We start from the raw sequence: 16,665 nt of genomic DNA, 5'->3' as shown, positions 1-16,665 counted from the left end.
TATTCATGAGCAAACTAAAGTGGTGCTTTGACGAAATGAAGTGTAAGGGGACAAAATGGGCTTAAATATTTCCTGTTTTTTTTCAGGAAATGATGAGTTGTTGCTGACAACTGGCTGTGCTCTGAAGCAAACTACAAAGGTAATGGCCTTAAACCACTATTCTCTGGTTTTTAATCTGGTTTTGTTGTAAGGCATTGAAACAAGGGCACACACGAGCAAGTAGTGCTGTTGGCTCCAAGGTAGACTTTCCCGTGAACTACCCTGTGGCATACTTGCTTGCCTTTTGCTGTGGAGGAGGTTTTAGAGCCAAGAACCTATTTGTTACAGTTCCCACGTTCCAGCCTATATCTTCTTGTTTCGTATACCTGTTCACAAGTTCCCGGGTCTGTGTACCACCTTCCAGCCTTTCTCAAAACCTTACCATTTGAAATAGCGATCCAGAGATGATCAGCATAACTCTGATGTTTGTTTATAGAAGATGCGATTTCTTTAAGATGTCATTCTTTTCAAAGTTCATCACTAGTATGCAGCAGTGAAATGAGGAATGGAGAAGCGTCGCATTACACAGGCAACATGTGAAGAGATTTTCTTGCCGTGCGTGTGTACACTTTGCTTCACAGAAAAAAGGACACTTCTTTGTGTTTATGTCAGTGTTGGTGATGCTGCTGTTCCTTCCTTTACCAGCATTGTCTGGTGACTGGGGGAGGCTCAGAACTGTGAGTTCATGCCTTTATCACAACTACAGTCAGGACTTTTTGCCAAGCCCGTATCGCTGAGGTTACGGTGCCAGCAGTAACTCCGGAGGTCCCAGTCTACCTTGTGTGTAGTTGGAATTTTTCAGTGGCTAGCAGCAAAAAAGTATTTTAGCAGTGTGTTGAGCAGATGCTGAATGCTTGAATGTGCATCTGCATGGCGGGGGAGTTTTTTAAGTGTTAGTGTTTATGTTTTGACAAGGAGGGATTTCAGGCAGAAAAACAACCCAGTTGTTTCTTGCATATTTTCATCGTGAAGCTTAGAAAGCGAAGGAACAAATGCTGCCAGCACTGTGAAAGGTTGAAGTGAAGAGAATGTTACAGAGATCTTGAAGATCTGTTGAGTTACTGTATGGCAGAGGAAGAAATCGAAAGATCCTTTTGACCCTGTGCCATGGAATATGTGAGGTTTCCATTAGTAGACTTGATGTCATTTTCTTCTTGGATTCTAAATCATTTGTAAGTATCTGTTGGGAATTTGAAAGGGGCACGGTGACTTAGCCTGACTCAGTTTACCACATCCTGTAAAACTGAAGTTTTACAGCACAGATGGCAGTGAAGAATGTGATGTCTGCTCATACTTGTGCTCTAGCTCGATGGAGAAATGCAGGATTAAGTTGCAGTCTGAAAGTGTGTCCTGTGCTCTTATGACCTTAGAACCAAGGTGAGGTTTCTTGGCAGTTTCTGTTGATCTGAACTAGGGCTGCTGCTGCTGTTGCCTTACTCCCACTCCAGTACCTGACTCCTGGCTCTAGAACTTGCTTGTAGCACTATTCCTTTTCACTGATAAATGAACTTGGAGACTTGAAGTGGTTGCTTGCTTTTATTTAGACTTTACTAACTATATAAGAGTGCTTGTCAGTGTAGTAGTTCTGTAAATATGAAGTATGGATAAGTACACACTATTTTAAAATATTTTTCTGATTTTTTATATATATTATAATGTGGATTATATTACAGGTTTTGATCTAACTGCACTGTACAAGGACTGTTTCCAGCATTATGTATTCATAGATACTGCTTTTTGTGCCATCAACATCGCTATACCAGCGAAGCTTAAGGAGTTATGTGCAGTGGGTTTGTGTTAAAGGCCGTGTGAAAGTACAATTATGAATATTCTCAGTGGTAATGCAAACATAACTATCGATTTCAGCAGTTAAATTTCTCCAAACATTGCATTGACAAATCCTTAAGTTATATGGCTATTTAGTTCTAGTTTTCCTAGTCTTTTGATCTAGGTGAATGTATATGAACCCAAGCTTTCATAAAATACATGAGGATACTTTTGTCACTGACATGCATAAGATACGTCCCATAAATAGCTACTTTATTTGCATATTCTTATCTAATCCAAGTAGTGGCTACATTCCTCTGGTTACATCTTATCGTAAGTGAGGATAAAATGTATGAGATCAAATTGCTAAAAGCACAGACCACTAGTTGAGAGAATCTGACAGGTGATTTTGATCAATATGGGCAACAGGAACAATGACATTGGACAGTAAGCCACTGAGTATATTAGGTGCTGCTCACTTTTCAGATTAAGTTTAATACTCATGGTTTAAGATACACTTTTTTAACACCTGAAAGCATGTGCTTCTGTTACTAGATTGGGACTAAGGCTTTGATGTTTTCTGTAACCTCTAGCATCAGTATATAGCAATAGTTACTTATTTTTTCATAAAGATAAAGAGAGTTTGATTAGATGACAATATAACCCATGTTCAGAATATAGCATGATACTGTGCTGAATTCTGTATTGATCTTTTGTCTTTAATAGCTGTATTAATGTTCCCTTTAAAAGGTGTTAGTATGCCAGTACATAAAAGTAAATTAAATTACAGCCTTTTGGTAGTGTTGTACAAAAAAGCTTTGTTTAACGTACTGTTTTCTGACTTACTATCGTTGAAGAGCACAAACTAATGCCATTGTTTGTGGTTTGTTGCAGCTTTGTCCGAAGTTCTTGCATACCAACTCTACCAGTCACACCTGGCCTTTCAGTGCAATCGCAGAACTTATAGGTATGTGGATCAATAGTTTGCCCGAGTGCTTGATTGTAATACTTTTTTTCGTGTTATAAAAACTTTCCCCTTCAGATGGGGAAGGAGTTGATCCTGCTGTTACCATTCATAATTTTACAACATATTTTTTTGGTATGGTCAGATTGACTTTTTTCTTTCTTAACAGCATACATACTACCTGACATCAGTTGCAGGGGCCTTACAAGATTTGCTGATTTCTTTTTGCTAAGTTTATTAAGGATTGCCAAATATAGAAGACCATGGGACAAAATGAATTCCTTCTTTTCTGGTCCACCAAATGCAAGCCTGCTGCTTTTTGCTGTTCCGAGGCCCAGACAGTAGTAAGGCTGAGTGCACATTCCAAAGATGTGCGTGCACACTTGCATCCTGTACAGACGCAGCTGGCCGCAGACCGATTAGCACAGATAGGAGGACAGTAACTTTGCAAGAACCCATATAAACACAAGCAGTGCTGGAAACGTGAACAGCACAAATGGCCTTATCCTATTCCTGCTTCCGGGCTAACCAGGTTTAAAGTTCAGCAGCGGCATGTACATGTACTCTCACTTGCTTATCACTCGTGCTTACCCACGTTTCTGGGTGTTTTGCCAAGACCTAAGAGACTTCCCAGTATCTGTGTCCCGGGCTTTTTACCAGCCTCTGGTTTAGACCTTGGATCTCAACAGTTGCTGGTTTCTTCCAATGTGTGGACTTGTTCGACTTGAAGTTTGCCAGCAGAACAAACACGTACAGGCACGCATTGAGAATAGAGAGCACACTCACACAGGAAATTCTTAGAAATACTGTTTAGCAAGAATGTACAATGGAGTGGCACAGGGTCCAACCACACCGGCATACTGACCAGCAGCCAGCTTGCACACAATCAGCCTGTGTTATTCCCCTCCCACCCATTACACCATTCTTCTCCCATCCCCTTTGACCTTTTCCTTTTCTTTGGTGCTTCCTCAAAACATTCAATAGTAATTTTCACACATTGTCACATACTCCTCAAACATCCTCATTTTCTTCTTTTTGGGTTACCAGGTTTCTGGCTGAACATCTTCAGGGTTATACTTGAGTGGTTCCTTTTAATGGCCCATCCATCAGTGTCCAAAGAGTTCTGCTCTTTGTTACTGTCTCTGTCCTCTGCTGTTAGCTAGGGCTTGTGTATCTGTTTAATTTGTTAGCTCCTGTTGACTGTCTTGCTTTTGATTTTTGAATAACGATTAACTGGATATTTTCGGAGTTGCTTGTTTCCTGAGTTAGGGAACAATTAGCAGACTTTATTTAATTGGTTCCTCAAAGTAAAGGTGTGATTTGGAAAGACTTGCCAAGCTTATCTAGCAGTGTGCTGCTGCCAGAGGGAGCAGCTCTTCTAGTCACACATTCCTTCGCTTCTTGTGTACAAGTTTTGCTGTTGTTGATCAGAAAATTAACCTAACAAAAGAAAATAGGCATTTTTCAGCTAGATAAGGCCAGAGCTGTCACAAAGGAGGAAACCAGAACGACATGGCTGCTGGAAGGGCTGGCTGTTTTGGGGGTGACAATATGTTAAGTCATTTCAGCTATTTTATCAGCCCATGCTATACCTGGCTGGAATGATGGTAGATGCGCTGTGCAGCGCATGCAAACTTGCCTGCCTTTGCCCCTGGTTTGTCCTATGTGTTTCTTTAACAATGTTTCAAAAGCATAGTAGCAACATAATGGTTGTAAAGGCTTAGAGTTAGTTGTGTTGATTTTAGTAAGTTTTGTAATCTGTCTTTTGTTTGCTATGTAAAGCTATACCATATGCCAAATATCAAATAATATAAATAGGGTTACATTATGGAGACCTGAATTTTAGTTTATGCGAACGTAGCCAAAACGTTAATGGTCTGTATGCTAAAATTTACCTTTTAAGCTCTAGTCCCTCCTGTCAACTTTTTGATAGTTGTGTTGCTGGCTTCTCCCATTAGTCCTCAGTCAGATTAAATTTAGGTGAACTAATGGTGATACTTGGAAGAGGGAACATGGGACATCTAGAGAGAGTTGGTGAGCTAGCAAATGAGACTTCCACAAATCATGGTCTTAGAAGAATACTTCCAAACTTTCAGTTGTACTTGAAATGTCCTCTTTTGTTGATGCTGAATGACATTTTATGAACTTCTTCACTGTGGATGCAATTTGTACTTTATGCTTCTAGAAAGCAAGCTACCAAGCTGTGATTCCTTTTTATAGGCTGCAGTGTTGGCTTGAGCTGTTTGTTTATGGCCCTCAGTTGAACCCACAAAACAGGCGGTGAGGTAGGGGCACTGCCTCCTGCCCTGCCATCACATCCCACCCCTCCTCTTCCCCCCTCACAAATTCCATGAGTAACACAGTGCTGGGGAAAGGGAAGAAAAAGATGTGAGAAAGCAGAGTTGGGGCAGATGAGATTTAAATTAGCTTTGCTGCCAAGAAATGTTTGTGGAGCCATGGTTTCTGTTTCACTTGTAGTAGCAATGCTGCAAGCTCTTTCAAATCCTGTAAACAGAAAGTTTAGACTAAAGTATTTTGTACTTCCCTTCTGTGAAAGTCATATCTTCTTAGATTTGAACAACTTGCACTAGCAAAATACATATTTGTGATACTTAGCTCTGCTAATGTGGAAGTGATGTAGTACCAGAGCAGCAACGATTTTTTCACCTAAGTCTCCTGCAGCTGTGGAGTCAAAATTCTAGATTTCACAGAACTATCTGGGATGCAGGGAGCTGGGCTTCAGTTTTTTTGCTTGCCTTTTTTTAGTGTCTGAAATTTGATTTTCTGCAATTAAGATAGTATTTCAAATCTGATTTCCCAACTAAAAAGCCCGCAGACCTGCAGCAGGTAAGATGTTGTTGCAGCCACGTATATTAGTGATGTGCCACTGTCTGTATCGTGGACAATAACCTAACCTCCTGAGAGCCAGTCAGAAGCGATGTTTGCTCGGCTGGGAGAAAGTAAATATTGCAACAACTGCTTGGGAGACAGGAAGCGAAAGTAGAAACTTGTCTTGGTTTCATTTTCTGTTCTTGCATTCGAGCCACTCATCTCCACCTAAATTTTTGCTAACATATTACTGTCATCTGTAATAGCTGGGAAATTGCGTGTTGTTTTCAGGCAAGGTTTGCCAGATTTTGATGCAGCTGTTTCATCGTAATGTTTTGATTTAGTGTTGTCATCTATAAAGAAGGTGGTATTTTAGGAGACTTAGGTTTCAGCGTAACATTTGCTTTATTAAAAAGCATGGCTTCTTGCTTCTGTGCAGAAGTTGACTGATATTCAGTGACTTAACTGAGAAGTTTATATCTGTGCCAGCACAAAATTTCTGCAACTATATTTCTTACCTAACTGCAGCTCTGAAAAATGGTCACAATTTTAGAGCTCCATTAATTTAGCATGTGACTCCTTAGGGTCATAGGCCCACGATTAGGGAACTATTTTAAGCTGCCATATATTCACCGAATAAACATATGTGCAAGTGTAGCACCACAGTAAAGTTAGGGACAGCTATTCCATACAGCATTTGGCAGTGTTGCAAGACTAATATTTGGCAGATTGATTATATGTGTATTCCTGCTAGGTAAGGCTCTGTTGTGTGCTACACATGGATTTGAGTAACTTTGGAAAAGTTACTATCTGACATCTTCGCTGAAATTAAACACTTTAAAATATGTTCACACTTGAACTGTTTAATTTTTGCTTTTTAGTATCCCACCTTTGTTTGCTTTCTTTTTTTTTCAGATAATGCTTATGATCCAGATGTGAGCGCTAAACAGATATGGATAGACAAAACGGTGATAAATGACAATATGTGCTTGACATTCACTGATAATGGAAACGGTATGAACTCAGAGAAGCTGCACAAAATGCTAAGGTGGATAACCTCTTTTGCAATTTTTTTATTGTTAAAATGACAGCTTCTAGTTCTGTTATTGCTCAGCTTATTCCTTTTTCTCATATGTAATCGACTAATTTTGTTCACAAACTTAACATTTCTGAAGGTGAGCGATTATCCAAGTGAAACTCTAGAGTAGACAGATGCTGGTAAAACTTTCACACAACTTTGTCAGTGTATTTTTATCTCATAATTTCCTTTTATCCTTTTTGTCAACCTTCCCATGCAACTTTCCATGCAACCATTGTGCTGTGTAAACTCTCTGTAGTGCCCTTTAGTGGAGCTAAGGAGAATTTAAATTTTTTATTCTTAATTTTTTTAATTCAAGATTGCTTTAGTTTAAATTAGCGAGCAAGAGAAAAAGGGAGATGCTGTTCAAACCCTTTGGAGTATTGAAAATAGAAGGTATTGTGGAAAGCTTAAGGGAATGATAATTATATTGATGTGGTTTGTCTATTTATCTTTAAATATTCTGTAGGGTTTGAACTGATCTTTCTGCAACTTTTGTTCCTACAGTTGGCAAAGAGATTGCTGTTCAATTGCCCTTTTAGTATGAAAGATTGCTCTGACTGCAGATAAATGTCTGGGTTTAAACTTGAGCAAGCTCGAATTCAAACTGTTATTTTTCTTTTTCTGTTAGATACTGTACTTAATAGCTTGCTTGCTAAATTCTGTGTTCCATATACAGCTACCTATTTTACTTTAAATGTAATGGAAAATTTGTAGATGACACATTTTCAAGCAAGTGGGGGGGAGGGGAAGCTTTAGGGTTTTTTTCTTAATATTTATTGTGAAGCCACAGGATAACTATTAGAATCCTGTAAGAATGCTAATTGCATAATTCCAGACAGATGATATTTCTTTTCCATACTTAAAGATGAAAGTAAATTTCCCTGAATTCTTGCAGTGTGTTTTTTCAGCAATGTTATATAGGTAACTTGCAGGATTTGCATAACTGTACATTGTTTATTTACACAATAGTCCCTGATCTCTAAAGCAAGAGATTAACTCATTCTGTTTGAGTCTAATTTGGTAAGTCTTCCATGCATCTTTTGGGTTTTCAAGTTTTATATGACTTTTTTTACACTCTTCTGATGTTTTCATATGTCTCAGCTTCGGCTTCAGTGAGAAATCTGTGATGAATGGCCGTGTTCCAGTGGGACTGTATGGAAATGGGTTTAAATCGGGGTCCATGCGCCTGGGAAAAGATGCAATAGTCTTCACCAAGAATGGAGAAACCATGAGTGTGGGCCTGTTATCTCAGACTTTCCTTGAAGTCACAAAAGCAGAACATGTCATGGTTCCTATAGTGACATTCAACAACCAACATATCCTTTCAGCAATTTCTGAATGAGAAGTTGTATGTACATGCAAAATTTGGATGATAATATCAGTAAAGGAAATCTCCTTGTCTGGTCTTATGGATACACTGAATAAATTGTAAGATGCAAGGAAGGCTATAATTTGTTAAAACCTTTAAATCTGTAGGTGCTCTGAGATGTGGAATGATAATCTGTGAAGTGAGTACATGATACTGTTGCAGGAGTTTCCTCATTTTCTGAAAGTGTACTTAATTCAAAGTTACTCTCCTTAACATAATGCTTACGACAGTTAAGTGATCCAACAGAATCCAAAAACAGCCTGAAGGCGATCTTAACACATTCTTTATTTTCTACTGAGGAGAAATTACTGGCAGAGCTAGATGCTATAATGGGGAAAAAAGGAACAAGAATTATCATTTGGAATCTTAGAAGGTAAGATGAAATCCAGTCTCTTGTATCTCTCATTTAGTTTGTTATCTTTCAGCATACGCAAACATACACGGGTTTGGGTTTTTTTGTAGAATAATTCCAAAAGACTGTGGGCAATTAGCTGTAACTGGGAAACTGGACTCAAACTGGCATGATTGAAGGACTGTAATGTTGTATGAGAACTGTTGCTAATATCTCAAGTAACAAAGCAGAGGGAAGGAGAATGTAAAGGACTTTGTATTTTCCTTTGATAAGATACTGTTGCTTTTGCCAGAAGGAAGACTGAAATAGATACATTGTAAATCTGTTCTTTCAGACCTACAAAATTATGAATGCAAAAATTTAACCAAAAAATATTTGTATGTACAAGCATTACTGGCTTTTTAAGTTTGGAGTCAGCAGTATCCTTCTAGAGGGATCTAGACCTTTCTAAACTGCTTAACTCTGATTCCTATTTATTTTATGATAAAAAGTAAATAAATACAGTTGTGTCTATTTATCTTATTTATCTACTTGCCTCTGTAGGATCGTTCATGACAGTATAGATTTCCAGCCTTTTCTAGCTTTGACTTGCTTGTTGCTTTGGTTTTTTTTAAACAGCTGTAGCTGTAGCAGTGGCAGATGGATGTCATCACTTCCCATCTTCTTTTCCTTTCCTTCACATCTTTGCCACTGCCTTATTAGCAGGGAACCTGTCTGATGGTCTGTCCAGAAAAGCTTTAACATGCCTGTAGCTGGGTTGGCACTAATTGATTGGGAAGGTGTTGTCTTGTACTATGTAGTTTTTTTGTAGAATAATTCCAAAATGTTACAAGACAGAAAAGATCTTGGTCAATTATAGCAGGTGAAAAGTTTGTGGGGTTTTTATTTCATTAATTTCTTCCGAGTATTAGAGCCCTGGATCACTTTTAGCTTAGGAGACTTTGATACCAGAAAGCTGGAGGTAACAAACATATTACTAATTCATGTTGTTTCCCCTTGCCATCTACTCCATAAGAAAAACTTCTCCTTCTTCAGACTCAGAAACTAATTTGCATTGCCCAGGTAGCCTTTCATTTATTTTTAGATGTGAACATTTCTAGGAATGTGCATCACTTTGTTGCTTGAGCAAAAGAAAATACACTGAATTTGGCTGACTGGGCAGGATAACTTTCGTGTTCTGAATTTTGGAGTGTATTCCTGGGAAGTTGTGGGAAAGAACACTTCTGGGGGGAGTTCATGTTGTTTCTAACATGTTGTAATTGAATTTACTTTAAAAAAAAAAACAACACACCACCAGACAGACAGAGCTATTTCAGTATTAAAAGACTTTATTTCTGGAATATTTGTGCCAACTATAATGTGTCTCAGTGTTGTCTCAATGCCAGTATACTGCAGTGTATACATCTGCAGCTAAATATGGTATATACATCTGGTGAGTGGTCCAATAAGAAATTCTGATAATTATTCAGTTGGAAAGCTGTAGTGAGTGTCATTTTTGCTGCATTAAAAATGTTAGGAAGGCAATTTGTAGTGTTTAGAAATTTAAAGCCAATACTGACTGCTTTTTTGAAGTGTGACCTGTTTAGAATTAAGTTAGAATTAATGAATGTCTCACTTGCTATCACTTCTCTTGTATTGCTTGGATATCAGAAGGGAACTGATGAACTTTGCTTATGTGAGTTTTAGCGAATCTGTGAGGAAAAGCACCATGGCTCAAAGGAATTCCCTTTCTCGTGCATCTTTGTGATACCCACTGGGTCCACCACAATATCTTATCTTGTATTGGCTTTTTTTCCCCCATAATTAGTATTTTTTTAATCTTATTTCTTAGAGATAAAAATGAAAAAACAGAGTTTGACTTTGACAAGGATAAATATGACATCAGAATTCCAGAAGACTTAGATGAAACAGGCAAAAGAGGATATAAAAAACAGGAGAGATTGGACCAGATTGTTCCAGAGAGTGACTATTCACTGCGAGTATGTATAACATTTTTAAAAATGCATTTGTTTGTTTATTTTTGGAAGCTGGAGGGTGCATGTTTTTGTTTTAATATAATGTACTATACCTCAGAAGTGTTAATTGGGGGAGGAGGAGGAAATGCAATCAGTAGCTTCGGAAATTAAATAGGTGTGTGTGGTTGTCAGCGGAGTAAACGTTCCGTTGTAGTGCAGGTATACACACATAGTACTGATGCTGTGCACATGTGGACCTTTTAAAACAGGTAGGTTGTGGTTGGCAAAGTCATTGCTAGGTTTCAAAAAGAGGTAAAGGAATCTGGAAGCAGCTCCGTTGTTTAAATACACGCCTGCAGACAAGGCTTTTCTGTAGGTTAATTGATATGACCGTTGTCTCCACTGTTGATTCATAAGCTTTGAAGGCTCCTTTTTGTAAGAAAGTGCATCTGGAATGACTAGGTGCTCTGGACGCTGCTTGTCAATAATACTCAAAAGTATTAGTTCAACTGGAATAAAACCTTCAGTTATTCTAAGAGTCGCTGAAGTCCTGTATCTACTTCAGTTATTAGAAGTGGACGCTGCTTGTCAATAATACTCAAAAGTATTAGTTCAACTGGAATAAAACCTTCAGTTATTCTAAGTCGCTGAAGTCCTGTATCTACTTCAGTGATTAGAAGTTGTAAATATAATGATAAATGCAAACTAAAAGTCGAACATCTACATGTTTATAAGAAGACTGCATAGCTTGAAAAAAGCTATGATAATATGCAGTCATTTGGAACAAAGTTAATACACGCTTTTGTTATTTTAAAGTTTGTAGTAGAATTTTTAAGCTCTCAATAGGGGATAAGAAAAGAGGCTTCTGTGTTTGAGAGCTCTTTTAGTGATAAAACTGCATCTTCTGGCATCTGATTAACTTGTCATAAAAGTTGGCCTTCAATTGCTATTAATTTAATTTGTGTTATTTGTATGCTTATTATGCACACTTGCATTTCCTGTTTTTCTGGATTCAAGTTGGAAAAAAACACGTTTTATAAAATTTAATTAAAACTTGAGTTTGTCTTCCTAATCATAATATGTATTGTAAAACATTCGTATCTTGAGGTTTTGGTTTTTTTTTTTCTTTTAATAACAGGAGTTACTGTATGTTTTGTAGGCTTATTGCAGTATTTTGTATCTGAAGCCAACAATGCAGATCATTCTGCGAGGACAAAAAGTGAAAACACAGCTGGTTTCCAAAAGCCTTGCCTTCATTGAGCACGATATATATAGGCCAAAATTTCTGAATGTATCCTTTGCTAATATTTACATCATTGCACGTTGAATTTAATGATGTGACTTTTTATATAAGCTGTCTGGATTCTGCTGGGTATGTTGCAGTTACGTGTTTGGTTTCTTTGGCTTTTTTTCTGTGGTTTTTCTTTGGTTGGTTGGTCTTTTTTTCTTTTTTTTTTAAGACATACTGAAGGAATTATCTCAATATAAAAAAAGTAAGTTCCAGGGCCCAGTTTAGAATGAACACTCAGAGTAACTATATTTTTGTGTTACATGAGATTAACCAGATTTTTCCTTAATATCTGGTAAAAGGCTAAAACAGTGAGAATTACTTTTGGATTTAACTGCAGAAACAAAGATCATTATGGAATAATGATGTACCATAAAAACAGACTTATCAAAGCTTATGAAAGAGTTGGCTGTCAGTTAAAGGTAAGAAGTTAAAGCTAAAAATATTTTAAAATCTTTAGAAATCATTTTCTCTCAAACACTGTTTTTAAAAAAGAATACGGATGGAAACTAGGATATTGATGTAACCTTTATAAAATCACCTTTTTTTAGTTTGTGCAGCAGTTAAAAATTGTATTAAATTGTATGCAGTTGTTTTAATGTTTGTTTTTGAAACCAAGCTTGATACGCAAAATATGGACCTGAGCATATCTTTCAGAACAAAAAGAGGGGTAGAACAGAAGATTTTTTTATTTAGAGGGGGTTTGTGTCGAGAGTTTCTTTTTGCAGAGGAGTCGTAAGCCAGAAAATTGTTTTTATCTAGTATATATAGCTTATAATCATCTCTGGAGTATTAGCATGGAATATATGTTGTTTTTCCTGATAGATCTTAATTTCTTACAGGCAAACAACATGGGTGTTGGTGTAGTTGGGATTATTGAATGCAACTTCCTAAAACCAACTCATAACAAACAAGATTTTGACTACACAAATGAATACAGGTAAACATATGTTTTTACGTAGACTTTCTATTGAATAGCATTGTTCATTGTGAAATATTTGACAGTAAAGACTTCTTTTCTAAGTTAGTAAGAATAAAAGCTTATGTTCCATCATTAAACTGCATGACTGTTCTGATCAGTAGGGGTGGGATGTTTACATCTACACTGGTCGTACCGTATTCATTGCGCACTCAGTGAAGTCTGGAGTATCATACACATCACTTCAAAGCAAGTGCTCTAAAAGTGGTTGGTTGCAATTCTGCCCCTCACCTATTGTAAAATGAGCACACAATAACTTACTGAAATGTGGATATTTGTATGGCACATGACTGAAATTGGAATACATGGATCCCACACTATTAACTTTTGGTAACAATTTTAGTTTGGTATTTTTTTGGAAAAGCTTTGTGGAATATTTTTAAGCCCTTCTTTTCAATTTCTTTCCTAAGAGTGACTTGGAATTGCCCTCAAATCCCCTGCTGCCTGCTAGACCATTTAAAGTACCTGATATCCTGAAGGCAGCAGTGATTTGGGCATTGCTTCGTTTCAGTTTTTATTTCTAGCTCAGGGTTGCCACTTTTTTACATATCTGCATCCATCCCATCTGTCAATATCTAGTGTGATATTTCCTATAGTGAAACTGAACCAGGTTGGGAATCTAGTCTGCGTTTTAAAATTTTCAGACATGATAATTGTTTTTAAGCCAGGTGAATTTCAGAGTCTGTTTACACTGCTGTGCTGTGAATCAGTTGTGTTGGCATTGTGGAAGGAGTTGTTGGGGGAAGGAAAGACTAGTAGGGGATGAGTTTCCTAAGCAGTTTTTAGGCCGAGGTGTAAAAACTATCCAGGGAAAATTTCCTGAATACAAACCTTGAGAATTGTTCCCCTCTGTATTACTTACTTTCCTTTCATGATGACAAGGCTATTTTCTGTTTTCATAGAGTCATTATGGTTGGAAGAGACCTCAAAGATCATCAAGTCCAACCGTATATCTGATGCCACCAAGCCCACTAAACCATGTCTTGAAGCACCACATCTAAACGTTTTTTGAACACCTCCAGGGATGGTGACTCCACCACCTCCCTAGGGAGCCCATTCCAATGCCCATTTTCTGTGCTGCTTTGTGTTAAGGGGTATTAGGAGTGGCCACTTCCTCCAGCAGCTCTGTCCCAGGACTCCCTCCTGCTCAGCTACTGGACCCCAGCCTGGGGTCCCAGGGTTTCTGCCCAGGCTGAGGGACGTGGTTGCCATTTTCCTCTTTGCAGGTTCAGCCAGTAGTAAGGCTGAGCACGTGTATCAGAGACACACACGGAGAGGGCACTGACATGGCTGGTTACACAGACTGCCGCACGCAAGGTGCACCTACATATAGGACTCACATAAAACACAAAAGCGAAGTCCCCTTCCTCCTCTTCAGCTGGTAAAGAGAGAAGCTCGCTAGAGAAGGCCACACGCACGACACTCTAGGGGCACAAGCACGTGTACATTTGTGGATCCCCTGAGTACTGGCACAGCTGTTTTCCTGGTACCCCTGCTTGGATCCCGTCCCTTTGACCTGCTTCGCAGTCTCCTAGGCGCTGGCTAGTGGAGTTTGATGTTTGCTAGGAAACATGTGCACACTCACACACTCATACCACAAACACTCCATATTTGCCCATCCACCTGTGTATACCAGCACAAGCCCTGCCTGATACCGCTGCCGGGATCCGGGGCCTCCTGTGCCCTGCTGAGCCTGTTTTGGAGGATGCTACCAAATACTTGTGCATGCTCCACGTACACCAGGACACTGGGGAAGATGCATCCCCCCACCAGCAGTCAGCACCAGGCCTGTGGGCTGTGACCCACAGTCTTGCTCCAGTGGCCAGTGCTGAGCCCCTCACTCATGCTGGTCCACCTCAGGAGCTGGTTTTGGCGGGACACACTGTTCCTGCTTCAGTGGGTGGCAGCTGAGACCCCGACTTGTTCCAGTAGCTGACACCACACACCCGATCTTGGTGCTAGAAGCTGGCACCAAATCCGCTCACATGCACACACACACACAGAGCTCTCACCAGTAGCTAGCACTTAGTCTTTGACATACACATGGGATACAGAATGAGATTATGTAGAGAGTTAAGAGAATGTTAAATAACAAGATACAAGAAGATAGGACAGGCTGTGGTGATCAGTTGCAAGACTGAGCCAGACAACTGTACTGACTGAACCTGTTTCACGTGCAACCAGCTCCTCTTAGACCCTTTTCTATCTACTCCCCTCTTTGTTCCTCCCTGCTCCCCCTTCCCCATGCATATTGCCTCATCAGTTAGCATAGTTCCACTGACCCCTGCCAAACATCCTGAATCCTCAGATTTACATCCTTATCGGTTGCAAAATCCCAGTTTGCCTGCAGTTCTTGGTAGCCTGTCAATTAGCGTGACTGACCAGGTTTGCTTCTGGTTATTGTCTTTGTTAACACTAATTGGTCAGGTTTTATGACTCTGTGTTTGCCTCCTTCCCTTTCCTTATCCTCCCAGCTGAAAAAATAAACATTCTCACACTCCACATATCCTTACCAGTTAGGGTGACTGATCAGGTTTGTTGTTATCACTTGTCAGTCAGGTTTGTCTCTGTGTGTTCTTATTTATGGCTCCTCTGACCATATGCCCTTAAAGGAGCAGGCACTTTTCTTCTGTGTGCCCTAACACTTGCTTTCAACGTGGGCTTAGAAATTCAGGGTATCGACTTGCAAACGTGAGGTAAACTTTGGCAAGAGAGAAGCAGTTACCTTTTTCAAGCTGCATGTTTTGCGCTTCAACCAGTTGTGATTCAGCTTCCACTGGCAGCCTAAACTGTCCACAATGCCTTTGCTGATTTAAATGCAGTTCTGCATATAAAGATAATCCAGAAAGCACACCAGAGTGCTGTAATAAACAGACCCGTTAATTGCAGCAATTGAGGGGCTATAGCAAGATAAATCTGGTCATTCTTCGTATTGAAACAACCCTCTGGAGGAGAAGCAACAAGCCTGATAGCTGCTGCAGCCACTACAGTTAGATCTGCTTGTATCTTTAAATGGTACCCACACTTTGTGCTGCTCTTTGCAGTGATACTGCCAGCTTTAAGCAGTTCCTGCATTTCTACTGCCATTGTGCTAGCAGAGGTGTTAACGAGAACACATGGTAAAGCAAATCAAGGAATTGGTCAAACTGGAAAAAAATAGCTTTTGTGTTAGTTTTTTTCAATACAGATGTTCCCTGAATCATTTCCTGAGCAGTGGCACCAACAATTCCCTTGGCAGAGGGGGAGGAATTATTGCCGTAGTTTGTGTTGACCAGGGTTTGCCCTGTATTCCCACAGGCTGGCACACTGAGCATTGACTGCTTTTTACTTGTTTCCTTTTCCAAAACACTTGTAATGTGGGCATAGAGATGCTACACTTGAAAGATCTTTTATAAAGGTTTTTCTGCAAAGAGTGCTACAGGTTTTCAGAAGGTAACTGTCCGGCCCAAAACAGAAATGTAAAACTGTTGCTGTAATTTCAAGATGGCCTACTCTTCTTCCCTCTCTAGAAGAGAGATGTGATCCCATCCATGCATTGCTGCTCACTTCTGCCCTTGTGGTGCTTCCTTTTTTTTGGCACAGAAATTCATGACTTGGGTTCAGAGGTGATCGGGATTAAAACTCTCTAGGTCAGACTAGTTCACTGCACAAACATTTGTGTTAGTTCAAGGGAGGGGGTGGTGCAGGTGTTGGAATAAGCCAGGCAGGGAGGGACTGACTTTTGGGCTCTGGTTACACAGCCACTTTGCTCTGACGTAAATTCGGTGTGGTGACAAGAGGCAGTCTTACCTCTAACTCACCTGTGGGGCTTGTGGTTCTTCTTCCGCACCACTCCCTCCTGTGTGTGCCAGCTCTAGTGGTCATTGAGCTGCACGATGAGCCCTGATTGGGAAACTAGTCCAGCTAAAAATTAACCTAGGCTAAGACTGGCCTGCTCCTTTTAGCAGCATCTAGATGTTATACTACATTAAAGTGTTTGTAAGTTTGCAATCTCTGTGTAGTATTGTTGTATGTCAACTTAGAGTAGTCGTGAACCTGCAGT

General features: G+C 39.4%; 1 protein-coding gene across 1 annotated transcript in view; it reads left to right on the top strand.

Annotated features, from left to right (window-relative positions):
* Window positions 1–1,111: 1,111 nt before the first annotated feature.
* Window positions 1,112–16,665, top strand: part of MORC3 (MORC family CW-type zinc finger 3) — a gene marked incomplete at its 5' end in the record, with an annotated part of 25,587 nt that continues 10,033 nt past the window's right edge. The window contains 9 exons of the mRNA XM_009703040.1: window positions 1,112–1,211; window positions 2,701–2,773; window positions 6,515–6,647; window positions 7,782–7,996; window positions 8,275–8,422; window positions 10,233–10,380; window positions 11,516–11,647; window positions 11,947–12,066; window positions 12,487–12,584. Coding sequence (XP_009701342.1) covers window positions 1,112–1,211; window positions 2,701–2,773; window positions 6,515–6,647; window positions 7,782–7,996; window positions 8,275–8,422; window positions 10,233–10,380; window positions 11,516–11,647; window positions 11,947–12,066; window positions 12,487–12,584 — 1,167 coding nt within the window. The remainder of the gene's footprint in view (window positions 1,212–2,700; window positions 2,774–6,514; window positions 6,648–7,781; window positions 7,997–8,274; window positions 8,423–10,232; window positions 10,381–11,515; window positions 11,648–11,946; window positions 12,067–12,486; window positions 12,585–16,665) is intronic.

This window comes from Cariama cristata, unplaced genomic scaffold (genome assembly GCF_000690535.1).
Source record: "Cariama cristata isolate BGI_N322 unplaced genomic scaffold, ASM69053v1 scaffold19316, whole genome shotgun sequence".
NCBI classification, from domain to species: Eukaryota; Metazoa; Chordata; class Aves; order Cariamiformes; family Cariamidae; genus Cariama; species Cariama cristata.
The sequence above is the reverse complement of the archived record's forward strand: the minus strand, read 5'-3'. Positions and strand labels throughout refer to the sequence as shown.